General features: G+C 40.9%; 1 protein-coding gene across 1 annotated transcript in view; it reads left to right on the forward strand.

The window, feature by feature from the left end:
* The first annotated feature begins 2623 nt into the window (after positions 1 to 2623).
* Positions 2624 to 13893, forward strand: part of Dhx15 (DEAH-box helicase 15) — a 38239-nt gene continuing 26969 nt past the window's right edge. The window contains exons 1-3 of the mRNA XM_021637687.2: positions 2624 to 2889; positions 9288 to 9723; positions 13125 to 13318. Of these exons, the coding sequence (XP_021493362.1) occupies positions 2819 to 2889; positions 9288 to 9723; positions 13125 to 13318 (701 nt within the window). The 5' untranslated portion in view covers positions 2624 to 2818. The remainder of the gene's footprint in view (positions 2890 to 9287; positions 9724 to 13124; positions 13319 to 13893) is intronic.

Consider the following 13893-nt stretch of genomic DNA (forward strand, 5'->3'; position numbering starts at 1 on the left):
TCTAGATCAAGACCACTTATATGTTCTCATAACTCCAGTTCTCCGCATATGGTATTTTTTAGTACTTGTCACAGTCTCACCAAAGTAGTTTTCCACGCATTTAGCTGTTTAATGCAGTTTCTTGCCTTCCAATACCTCCCTTGAAGGCAGAAAACATGGCTATTCTATCTTTTCTGATTTCTTATAGCACTTAACTCAATGTCTGACATTGGCTTAAAACTATCCATCGAATGGATAAATAAAGATTGGTGTGATGGATAATCTTGAGGTCAACTTGACTACATCTGAAATCAATTAAAACCCAAGCAGCTGAGCATACCTTTGAGAAATTTCTTTCTTTTTCTTTTCTTTCTTTGAGACGGGTCTCATGATGTAGCTCTGGCTATCCTGTAGCTCACTACATAGACCAGGCTGGCCTGGAACTGATAGAGAACCACCTCTTTCTGTTTCCCGAGTGCTGGAATTGAGGGTGTTTTTCCACCTCCTTGGTGTGAGCCCCCATAAGAAGAAGGAAGCTTTTGCTCTGTTCCTGCTTGCCCCCACGTTCACTCGAAAGTTCTTCTGTCCTGCTGCTAACGTATTCTTCTCTGGTATTAGAAGCTATTTTGGGGGGCCCTTCAACATAGACCAAAGATCAACTGAGATATCCAGCCTCATGGATGGAACAATTACAAGATTCTTGGTCTTTCTGTTGGAGGACAGTAACTAGTCAGGGCACAGTCTGTAATTCACTTTAACAAATTCCCATATATATATGTGTATGTGTACACATATATTGAAATGTATATAGGTATACATATATGTATATACATATACTGCACATTATATAATCATTCTATCAGTTCTGTTCCTCTAGGAAACTCTGACTAATTCGGCAATAATAGTACAGTGTACTTATCTCCTCTGGGTTAGACATGACCATTATTATCTTATGTCAGAGAAGCTGTGCTAACTCACATGACTCCTCACAGGACTGGCCCATTAATATACACTGGCGGGAAGAGTGTCTCATGGGGCTTGCACGGCTTGCACAAGAATCTCAAGAGGCCCCTCCTGTCCAGAAAATATAAAGAGGCAAACAACTGACAGTGTGGAACTCTTCAGTGATGTAGCTGTCTGCAGGTTGCTCATGGGACTTTTCAGTGACACTGCTTTTTTTGTGAGTCATTCTTGCCCCTGGTGGAGGGCCAGTGTGTGTGTGTGTGTGTGTGAGAGAGAGAGAGAGAGAGAGAGAGGGAGAGAGAGAGAGAGAGAGCCAGAGAGAGATAGACACACAGAGAGAATCACTATATAGCTCTGGTTGTCCTGGAACTCACTATAGAGAACGGGCTGACTTCAAACTCACGGAAATCTGCTTGGCTTTGCCCTCTAGAGTCCTGGGATTAAAAGCATATGCTACCACACCCGGCCTAATGTACATTTAAGGTAGAATTGGTATTGCATATTGTGAAAGTAACAAAAAGACACTCATTTTCCTTTGTATCGATGTGTTGGTTACAAAAGTAGAAACTGTCACCTGCGCTATTTCTGTTGAATTTAATCTCAAAGATTGTGATTTTGAAAATTAGCCAGGGACTAAAGCCAAGGGGCAGCCAAGGAGAGCCTTGACATGAAGTGATATCCTGTGTTTGGGCTGGTCCTTAGACCGCTTTCTCCTGTATGTCTGGGAATGAATGCAATGGAGCAAGCACATAGGCGGTAAAGATCCACCAAACTCTTGAGGCTCACCTTGCCTTACCAACTTGCCATTAAAATGGAGTCTCAGTGGCTGAGCTAGTTGTTGATTTCTTTCAGCCTAGGTGATTACGTCTATAAAATGCATTTCAAGGTTCACTCTTCTAATGAGCACAGAAGCCAGGCATACTGGAGCACGCCTTTAATCCCAGCACCGAGAGCCAGAGGCAGCGCCTAATCTCTGAATCTGAGGCTAGCCTCTCGCACAGAGGAGTTTCAGGACAGCCAGGTCTACACAGGACAGAGAAACCCTGTCTCGAAAACCAGACCAAACTAAACCAAACGAGGACAGGGATAGGGCGAACATTCCCGGGTACTTATTATGTACTCATATACACACAAACGGAGGAAGACCAGGGCAGAGGATTGGAGGCAAAACAAGGTGAACCATACGATTACCGCCAACTTTCGGCACCGTACCGTACACAGCTATAGAATGAATAAATAGATGTTATCTGTTCCGGGGCAAATGGTCAAAACGAGTCACGGTAAGTTAACGTTTTTCTCACCGCGGTTGGGCATCTGGCGCAACCATTGCAAATTCTCTTTCTGGAGTTATAAAATAGTTGTGTCCTGCTCTGCCACTTGCCAGCTGTGTGACCTTCGTTGTTTTCTTAACCTTCCTGAGCTTCATCCCCTAAAAGCGAAGGTAAATACGCAGATGGATAGATTTCCTAACTAGGATTGATGGCTTTCTCAACTTTCCGAGTCAACTGGGGACGGCGAGTGACAGCTCGAGGCGCACAGCTACACACCCGCAGACAGCTCCGAGGAAGAGGGTGGAGCCCGAGGGTCGCAGATTGGCCCCTCAGCCAATCGCACGGCGGGCGGGACCGGAGTTCCCGCCTTCGGACGGCGTGCGCGCGCACCATGCCGGCACGCCCGCCGCGGAGGCGCGCGCGCAGGCCCAGCCCTCGTCGCGGCCGCCATTTTAGCTCCTGGTTCGGGCCGCACGGAGCGGGCTGTGGTGGCGGGAGGGGAGGGGGTCCCCGGGAGTTAAGCAGCGGGCCTCTTCCGTGTGGATCCGGCTGCGGGTGCCTCTCTTCTTCCTTCCTTCCTGAGCGTCCGCGCTGGGAGAGCGAGGATGTCCAAGCGGCATCGGTTGGACCTGGGGGAGGATTACCCCTCCGGCAAGAAGCGTGCGGGGACCGATGGGTAAGGCAGGCCGGGGCGCGCGGTCGCGGCGGGGGCTTTGTTGGCTGTGGCGGGGAGCAGGCCCGGCCGCCCAGTCTTTGTCTGCCGTCGGCCGGCCAGGGGCGCAGGCTGAGTGTGTGCGGAGGGGCTAGAGGCCTGCGGTGGCCACGAGGCTGCGGGCGGCGGGCGTGGGGAGCGGGCCGCGAGGCCTCGGTGCTCGCGTGAGGCCCGCAGCCGGGGAGAGCGGCCGGAACCCGGTGGCCCAGGGCACCGGGCCGCGGACGGCCCTGCTTGGCGGTGGGAGCCGTGTACCTGTGATAGGGGCGAGCCCCCTGCGGGGCGCACTGTTTGGCGGGAGACGGCGGGCCTCCTTCCATTGAGGCACTTGAGAGGAGGCCGTTGCCAACTTCCGCCCTCCGCCTGCCCTCCCGCCATCTCATTTATTTCCTGCTTTGCTTAAAAAACCGGCCTTGCTGAGCATCACTGGGGTAGGACTGTGGAAAGATGTATTCCCCCTCCGCTCCATAAGTTATTTTCTGTCCCCTCCCCACTTGGGCCGCACTTTTCCAAAAGTAATCTTAAGCATGTATGAGCAAACAACACCCACGTGCAGATTGAGAAATGCTTACACCGACTCTTGGTTTGGCAGTTTGGTTACTTTCCTTAGGCTTTCGCAAAGGGAAGAGGCCTATAGCATGTAAGCAGCTGTATTAAAATTGCCATTTTCCAATTTTGTTCTTTCACAGTTCATACTTAAAATGCACTTTGGTTTATATTCCTCCCTCCCTCCCCCCCAGGCAGTACAGAGATCTGTTTGGTTAATTAAAAAACAAATTCTACAGAAGGCCTAAAATCGAAATCTGTTGTATTATTTGATCATTTTCTTTTGCCCTGTGACTCCAACTCACTGTCAAGTCATCTGTATGGCCTCTTGAGTTTTCACAGGCAGTCCTTTGGGATTTATTTCTAACTATCAATGTGAAGTATAGTGTTCTGATGCTTTCTTCTTAGATTGAAATACTGAATATGTTAGTTCTGATTCTACATACATACATACATAATATACATTTTAAAGCTTGTAATACTAGGCGTTGTAATAATACCACATCACAAGACAGCTTCTTGGGCTATTCCCTCAAGCAAAAATCCCAAATTAGTACTTGAGCTCAGTTACAGGTTTTAGAGGCAGAAACAAGGTTCATGAATATTCTTTGTGAAAGAGCAGGGTTACAGTGGGCTTTTTTCTATACTTTATAGTGACATCTAGAATTCTTTTATCAACATGAAACTTTGTACTGTAATTCGGCATACCACCTGTCATAATATTTCTATTGGGTTTGTAAAGTGGGGAACTTTGTGAAACCAAAGTGAATGTCATGGTTGGCCAAGATGCAACTAATTTCCCTCCTTAGGTCACACTGAGACAGTTCAGTATGTTTTCTGTGTATGTTCACCACTCAATGATTTTGTTGGGATTAGTGGTTCCATATTACAATATATATTAAGATTTTCTCTCTCTCTTTTTTTTTTCCAAACATATAACCTTGGGTGTGTCATGGTAGCTTCATGTTTCTTCTGAATAGTTCATATTTGTCAGTGAGTACAGGAGAGTTAGTTCATTTGTACAGCAATTCCTTAATTTCTAGAGATTCTGGAGGGCAGTTTTTGTAGTTTCCTAAGTTAGTTGAGTACCTTTTATTATAGAACTGGTTTCTTTAGCAGTGAGTTTGTGCTTGGCATCTTTTTTTTTCTTTCTTCACTTAGTTTGAAGGCACTTTTGATGGCCAGAGTACTTTACTTCTCTTTCCCTTCCTCTTTGCTCTTGTTTAGTGTATTTGACAGCATAGACTTGTTCATTTTGTCATCACAGCTGTCACCAGAACCTACTCTCTCATCTTTCCAGTACACTTTTGTGTTGTATGTGGGCAGATGACTACTGGTTGGTGGCCAGCTGAAGAATAGATGGGAGTCAGTTTTTCCATTAAGTGGTCCCTAGGGGTCAACTCAGTTTTTCAGTCTTGGTGTCATGTGCCTTAGCTATATGAGCCATCTCACCAGCTCTGGAAGAATCTGAACATAAGGACATTTTCATTCTAATGGTTTTTAGTATTCCTGATCAGAATTTTTAATTATGGAAGAGTACCTGATATTGTCATAAGTGCTTTGTATGTAGAAGAGTTTCACTGCAGTCTTGTGTGATAGCTGAGATTAAATAATTAGATGTACTGGGCAAGAAATTTTCATACATAAAAGTATAAAGAAAAAAAAAAGCAATAAATTACTCCAAATCTTTATTTTCATCTTTGGAGAGCATGTTTATTCATCAATACAAACTGTAGTATCAGTGAGCTCTTGGAATTTGTGTCCCATTGGTTGTGTGATACTGCAGTTGTAAGATGCATCTCTTGTCTTGCTCATTGATGTTAAATAATTTCCTAGGGGTTTTTGCAGTATCCTTATATATACATATTAATACATGCTAGAAGTTCTGAAAGTGAGACTGTAAGAAGAAAAAGTAGTTTTTATGTTAAAATATCTGAAGTAGTTGGGCAGTGGTGGCTCAAGTCTTTAATCCGAGCACTCGGGAGGCAGAGGCAGGTGGATCTCTTGACTTTGAGGCCAGCCTGATCTACAGAGTGAGTTCCAGGACAGCCAAGGCTACACAGAGAAACCCAGTCTTGAAAAACAAAACAAAAAAGTCTGATGTAGATAACTAGTTTCCATTCTTATTAGCAGTGTATTAGTGCCTCTTATTAATCCATGTACAATTTAAACTGAAACATCAGTAGTAACCATTATTTTTTGGCACATTTCAGATATTCGAGGCAACATCATTATGTGTATTAGATTATTTATTGTTTTTAGATCCATATCAAAAGCCACAACTTTCATGTGAGCAAGAAAACACTGTTCTTGATCATTGTTGACTGAAGTACTATTTTGAACACTTTTCTTTTTTTCTTTTTTTTTTTTGAGACAATGTTTCTTTGTGTTGCCCTGCTTAGAACACATTTCTTTTTGTTTCTGTTCTGTTTGTTTTTATTTGAGACAGCATCTTTCTCTATAGCCCTTGCTTTCCTAGAAACTACATAGACAGACCAGGTTGGCCTCCAACTGACTTCAGCCTGCCTCTGCCGCCTGAGTGCTGTAATTAAAGGCGTGTATCACCACCATACTGGGATTGTTTTTATTTTCTTTAAAATTAAAAGCATTATGTTTCAACTAGCAAATGTTATGAACAAAACTTTTATAATAAAAGTTCTGGTAAAAGTGAGAAAATGTACACATGGACAAGTCTACGTATGTAGAAAGTGGAGAGGGTTTGAGCCCCCATTAACAGAGCTTTTTTACTTTGACATTCAGAGTAGCCAGTGTGAATTGCAACAGCATTCCTAGGCTGTTGAATTAGCTTTCTGCATCTTCCTAAATGTTTTCTTGATTATTACAATTTTTTCACTTTGCAGAAAATAGATAGAGCCTTTCCTGTGGTTTTGAAGCTGTGGTTGCCATGACCCTCTATCTACTTATTTGTTTAAATTCTTACTTTACTGATCAGCAAGTCCTTGTGTTTTGCATTGTATTTTCCTTCTCTGCAATAATGATAAAGCTGCAGGTGAATCCGGTCTTGGAGAAGGGTGTGTGTTAGTATGGGTATTTATCACATAAACTTAAGTGGATTGCTTTGCCTTTTGTTTGTATCTTTTTCCCCCCAAGTTTTGTTACTTTGAAAAGGTTAGGGCTTTATCTTAATGGTTTGCTATTTTACTCAGATTTCTTCTTGTCCTTTCTAATGAAGTGATAACTAAAATATGAACCCTTTTAAGATTTTCTGTGGGGTGCTGGGTGTGTGTGTACCCATTCCAATACATTTTCTGTGGGGTGCTGGGTGTGTGTGTACCCATTCCAATACATTACTTTGTATAAGACAGCAGTCTCCCTGAATCTGAAGCTGACTGTTAAAAGTTAGGCCAGTCAGCAAACTCAAGGTCCATCTGGCTCCCCTACCAATGCTGGGGTTACAGGCACCACAAGGCCATGCCTGGCTTACATGCGATCTGAACCTGCTTTCATAGCAATGCGAACCAGTAGGCCTTGCAGGGTATCTAGTCCTTGAGCTATTTGAGTCTACATGCTTTTTTCTTTGCTTTTGTAAACTGCCAGATTCACATTTTGAGGTGATACAAAGTCAAGTTAAGGAGCCCCTAGTTGAGAAGCAAAATTAGAAACAAAGACAATGGATGGTTGGGTTGTATTTCAAAGACAGGCTATGGTTCAAGTTTGAATTTTTGAGACTTAATTTTGTATTTCTTTTCCCCTACTTTTTTTTTTTAATTAGGTGAAAAGAGTTTAATTTTTTTTTTTAAATATTGAAAATACTCCCTTAACTTCCTCCACACTGCTACCACTGATCCCACCCTCTGCCTATAGACTTGATTTCTTGAGGTTTCGGTTGGCCTGTGAGGCTTTATTCAGTTTTATGTTGTATAGCTTTTTGCTTGCTCGTTTGCTTGTTTTGTTTTGGTTTTTTTTGACAGAATTTCTGTTTCCCTGGCTGTCATTGAGCACTTTCTGTAGACCAGGCTGGGCTGAAACTCTCAAAGTCCACCTGCCTCTGGGATTAAAGGCATGTACCACCATTGCCCGACCTGTTGAATGTTTTATAATTCTGTAGTGGGTGGACAGTGGGCAGTATAATAGGAGAAGCCACGGGCTAGTAAGGCTTTTCTTCATGTCAGGGTTGTGTGGAATAGAGTCCCATATTTGAAGAACAAGATTGGACACATTAACAGTTTGCCAGTGCTTGTGGCTGAGCACATTCACACAGTGCTGTTAAGTTAGCATTTTAGCTGCAGTCTGCTTAAGGTCTCCACTGTTGCTCCCTCCCAGATTATGGAGAGTAGTGAGCGCCCATTCCTGCTCTGCTACACCAACTTGGGTCACAGGGATCGAACTTTGTGTGCTGTAAGTAAAGAACACTGACAGGTTCAAGGGGTTGTTTCTGTTGTATGGCCATATTGCCTCAGTATTTTAGTCTGGAACCCAGAACCTTATGGCAGCTATTGGTATATGAATTGGTCTGAAGTAAACTAAGGTAGAATGAGTGAGTAAACTGATTCCTTCCATCACTAGCCACTCAAACCACCTTTAGATGCAACTCAAAGTGATGTTGTTTGTTATTATAATTATTTCTTCTTTTTCTTCTTTCTTCTTTCTTTCTTCCTTCTTCTAGGTTTTTTTTCAAGACAGGTTTTCTCTGTGTATGTAGCCTTGGCTGTCCTGGGCTCCCTTTGTAGGGAGCCAGCCTTGAACTCAGATCTGCCTGCCTCTGCCGTCCTGAGTGCTGGGAGTGAGCTACTGCACCCAGCCTATTATAAATTATTTTTAAATTATTCCATTAGGATTATCTGTAGCAGATACTAGAAATAACTACTTAAAATTAGCATAAATGCAGTAAAGTGACTAATTTTTTAAAAATTGTGTTTTGTGAGCTTTGTTTTGAATTTGACATTTCATTTTGATTGCTCAAGGAATATAGATTTAAAATGTACTCAGAGATCCACCTGCTTCTGTGTCCCAAGTGCTGGGGTTAAAGGTGTGTGCCACCACAATCACTTTACAGCCTGATCACAGCCTTCCTCCTCTCCTCCTAGGCCTATGCTCATTCCCTCTCCCCTGTTGTCCACTCTCCTCCTCAGAGAAGAGGAGGCCCTCAAGGGGGTATCAACCCGCCCTGGCACCTCAAGTTGTAGCAGGACTAAGTGCATCTTCTCCCACTGGGGCTTGGCAGGTCAGCCCACTTAGGGGGAAGGGATCCAGTGGCAGGCAACAGAGTCAGAGACAGCCCCTACTCCCATTGTTAGGAGACCCACATGTTGACCAGGCTGCAGATCTGCCACATATATGTAAGGGGTCAAAGTCCAGCCTGTGCTCACTCTTTGGTTGGTGGTTCAGTCTCTGATCCCCCATGTGCCCAGGTTAGTTTACTCTGTAGGTCTTCTTGTAGTGTGTCCTTGACCCCAACTGGCTTCCTCTATTATTTTTCCTACTCTTCCACAGAATTGCCTGAGCTTGGCTTATTGTTTGTGGGTCTCTGTATTTGTTTCCATCCACTGCTGGGTGAAGCCTCTCAAAAGACCGTTAAGCTAGGTTCCTGTGTGCAGTCATAGCAGAGTATCATTAATAGTGACAAGGGTTGGCAGAACTTTATCTGCTGAACCATTTCCATAACCTGTGGCTCAGTCCTTTTTTTGTGTGTAATAGCCTTCACTAGATCAGGCTGACCTTGAACTCGGATCCACCTGCCTCTGCCTCCCAGAGACAGGTGTGAGCCACCACACCTGGCTGATCATAATTTCTAATAATTCATTGAGATTTATGTTTTTAAAATCACTCTGATTTCTGAATTTTTATATTTCTAGGAAGGACCGGGAACGAGATCGGGATAGAGAAGACCGATCTAAAGATCGTGACCGAGAGCGCGATCGAGGAGATAGAGAACGGGAGAGGGAGAAAGAAAAGGAAAAGGAATTGAGAGCTTCCACCAACGCTATGCTTATCAGTGCTGGATTGCCACCTTTAAAAGCTTCTCATTCGGCTCACTCAACCCACTCAGCTCATTCAACACATTCTACACATTCTGCCCATTCAACACACACTGGACACGCAGGACACACTTCACTTCCACAGTGCATCAATCCATTTACCAACCTGCCCCATACCCCTCGATATTATGATATTCTAAAGAAACGGCTTCAGCTCCCTGTTTGGGAATACAAGGATAGATTTACAGATATTCTTGTTAGACATCAGTCGTTTGTACTGGTTGGTGAGACTGGGTCTGGTAAAACAACACAGGTGAGTTGGTAAATATGTTCATATTTAAACTTAACTAAATGTGCTGATTTGGTCATGGTACCCATTTCCCATTGTCTGTCTACTCATTTACAATTGTCTGCCTTGTAGACTACCTTGAAGAATAGTACTTTGATGAGCACTTTTTAGTTACTGTAATTCTAATACAGAGTGTTTAGTTTTTTTTTAAGTATGACAGGAATAATTTCCAACACTTTTTAGCCCTGAGACAGTACAGAACTAGGAGTGCAAAGTTTGTTTTCTAGTAGAGAGATCTGAACAATTGCAGTAGTTGTTTTTTGGTTAAAATATTTTTAATTATTTGAATAGTGTAAAAAAAAATTGAAATTGCCAGTCTTGGTAATGCATACCTTTTAATTCCAACATTTAGAAATCAGGCAGGCTGGTCTCTAGTTGTGACCTGCATCCATCCGCCTCCTGCATACAGTACTAAACACTGTTACAAGTGTCTCATTTGGTGCCCACAGTTTTTAAAGATGAACAAGCCATCACTTAACTAGGCTCTGTTGATAGATATGTAGCGTGTTTTTATATTTTTTTATATTATTGCATCGTTGTATATATGCTTGTGTATGGCTGAACCCATGTCATAGCACATGTATGGCAATTAAAATAACTTGGGAGGGTCCTCTTTTTATCATATGGGTAACTGAACATTAAACTCAAGTTGTCAGGCTTAATGGCAAGTGCCTGAAACTTGCTGAGCTGACATGCCAACCTTAGGCTTTGTCAGTCTCAGGAGCAGATGTTTATAGATTTTGAAGAGTTTGGATTTATTGTAGTTGTATAATACATGTAGCCAACTTGCCCTTCTTTCCTTAGGGAGCATGTATAGATTGTTTAGTTATATACCTGAACTTACATTCTATTAATCTGATGGGTGAAAGTAGTACTTGTGGGGTTTAATATGCATTTGCTTGCTGAGACAGAGTGAAGTTACCTGTTTTTCATGAGTTCTAACCTGAAAGCCAAGAGTTGGAATTTGTTTTGTTTTGAGTACAAAGTTGCTGGATATGGTAGAGAATTTGTAAAAATGAGGAAAGTAGTTGAACTTAATTGCCTATTTTAATATGCTTTTACTGGTGTATTATTTCATTATTACAAATGTAGAATAAACATTGAATATGCTGCTGAGCAAGTGCTCTACCATTTGTTGAGCTGTATGTTTAGACTTTTTTTTCTTTCTTTCAAGAAGAGCTCTTGTTATTAATCTAGGCTTGCCTCTAGTTTGCTATCCTCCTCCCTAAACCTGAGGTGTGGATTTTTAAAAATCGTTTAAAAATTATGTGCTACAAACTAATATGAGTAATTCATCGAAGCATTTTGATACTGTAGCAACCAAAAGTATTAAAAAGACTTAGTTGAGAGGCAACTTAATGTTGACAACGACTTAAACTTTTAGCTGTGGTTGGTGACACTTTTAGTCTCAGCACTTGGGAAGCAGAGGCAGGGCAGTTTGAGGGCTGCCTTGTGGACAGAGGGATAACCGGTCTCAATCCTCAAACTTTGTAATTTAATGTGTTGAAATCTTTAGAAAAGGATTCATGAAAGAATATAGCTGTAAATTTATTAATGTTATAGAATTTTAAATAATTTCAGATGCTTTATCAGTATGTTCACTTACTATTGACAATCTTCTGTATCATTAGCGCTTTTGGAGAGTCAAGCCCCATATATTTTTCACACTATCCCATTTTAAGTTTTTTGATAGCTTTGCATTGAAGTTTGTGTATTGCAGATGAGCATATATGGAGAGCCAAGTGCTCTACTTTCTTTAATAGCATGGACATTAGAACTGGGAATATGTAGAATATGCACCCTACTATAAAAATTTCGTTTGAGAATTTTTCTTTTTTTTTTTTTTGTGGAAAAAAATGCAGGTTTTTACAAGATGGTTTTTATTGGGAATTAATATGTATATTACTTTGTTATCAGTTAAGAATACAAAGAACTTGAGAAAGTTTGAGATCTGCCAAATTAAATAAACTGTCTTGTTTCTAAAATCAGGTTAAATCATTCATTTCATTGGAGTTTTTTTTGTTTGTTTGTTTGTTTTGTGTTTTTTTTTTTTTTTTTTTGTAAATCTGAACATTTTTAAGAATTAAGGATTAACTAACTGTTCCTTTAACCTGCTAGTCGATGTTTTGGATTTCATGGAGGAGGGTTGGTGAAATGAAGGTAGATACTTAAAGCTTTCCCGGAAAAGCACTCTGGGTCTGTTGGCTCACAGAACTAGGGAGTTACTGTTCTTTTATTTAGTAGTTTTATTTAAGTCTTTGAAAGGTACACACAGTTTTTTCTTGGAGAAACAGTATAATTGCCTCCCCTTTGAGTTATTTGTTTTATGCATTATTCCAATTGTAAAAATAATCTAACTAAATTATTTAACAGTGTGTCTGCCAGTATTTTTCATCAGATATCATGTACTTAGATCCAAACCCTCTGCATTTAATAGCATTAGAAAGAAGCTTTGATGGAGACAAATCAAGGTGCTGTAGCATTTGATTCTTACTGAAGGTGGTGAACATTTTCATATTCCTATTGTTTTCATTTAAATGGTAGAGAATCAAACAATGAGAGAACCCCTTCATGTCTACATATGTAACAGGTCACTTAATGATCACCTTGAGCTTCAAATACTCTTTTTCCTTTTTTTCTTGGCTGCTGTTTTCAGTCCCATTGAACATGAAGGTGGTGATTTCAAAAACTTTTAAGATGGTACCTAAGGTACTGTCACTATGCATACCACTCCTGAGGGAAAAATAATAGTGTTAGGACTTTTGATGGCTTGCACTTTATAGCTATAAGAGGTATAATGCTTGTGCCTGCATTTTTATAATTAAAAATTTGTGATTTTCAGAAAAATATTGCTATATTTTGTTTTTGAGACTTAAGATTTTATTTATTTGTTTTTCTGAGGCAGGGTTTCTCTGTGTATGTAGTCTTTTCTGTCCTGTATACTTGCTTGGTAGACCAGGCTGGCCTTGAACTCACAGGTCCACGTGCCTCTGTCTCCCTCAGTACTGGGACTACAGGTGTGCACCACCATACCCAACAAGACTTAGAAATGTTTTAAAGGGTAAAATTTAAGTTGGCTATTTTTTCCATTGCTTAGAAAAATAGTAATGATACAGCTGTACTGTGGAGCATATTAAGCAGAATATGAGTGGACCTTGCCCTCCCAGGAGTATAATTATGTCACATCAGTGTTGTGTATGATCCCTTCTGGCTCGAGAGCTCAAGTTATTGTAACCTGACTCATAAATAACTTGTTTGCATAAATGAATTTTGTTTTAAATTATTACAGTGAGATAAAGTACTTGATATGTACAGTTTGTATGCAGGCAGAGAACAAATAATTTAAATGTGCAATTATTTTGTAGATACCACAGTGGTGTGTGGAGTATATGCGATCATTGCCAGGACCCAAAAGAGGAGTTGCCTGTACACAGCCCAGAAGAGTAGCTGCAATGAGTGTTGCTCAGAGAGTTGCTGATGAGATGGATGTAATGTTAGGCCAGGAAGTTGGATACTCCATTCGATTTGAAGACTGCAGTAGTGCAAAAACCATTCTTAAGTAAGTACTCTGTCTTTAAAATTGATGCTTTTCTCATTGTAGTTATCTACCACTAGTTAAGGAGCTTTACTAATGGAGTTAGCAGTTTTAAAATAGTATGAAATAGACATTCTTAGGCAAGCCAAGTGATTTTTTTTTTTAATAAATTTTTTTTCTTGGTGATATATTTAGCCCTTCAGTAGAAATTCTGCTTCAAAGGTCAGATTTTGGTTAGTGATACTGTTTCTTCTGTGAAATGTTAATAATAGCATAAAATGGGGGTTTTAGTGGATTGTTTAATAAATGTGATAGAGTAAAAATGTTTGTTGGTAAGAGTTGCTTTTAAAACATGTGATGTGGGTAAGATATGCTTTATGGATAAGGGTAGTCCTTGCTGTGCATGAACTCGTGGCAGAACCTTGTTCTTTCATAGAGTATTCACGATACCTCCTGCTTCTTTATAGCTGGTATGCTCTTGACCATATTGAACCTTGTAACTTTTACTTGCCTAGTTGTTTTCTGTGTCTTACAGTTATTTTTTACAAAAGTAGCTATATATATATTATCATATCCAACAAATCCTACTTTCTCTGTTG

Source organism: Meriones unguiculatus, chromosome 12 (assembly GCF_030254825.1).
Source record: "Meriones unguiculatus strain TT.TT164.6M chromosome 12, Bangor_MerUng_6.1, whole genome shotgun sequence".
Lineage (NCBI taxonomy): Eukaryota > Metazoa > Chordata > Mammalia > Rodentia > Muridae > Meriones > Meriones unguiculatus.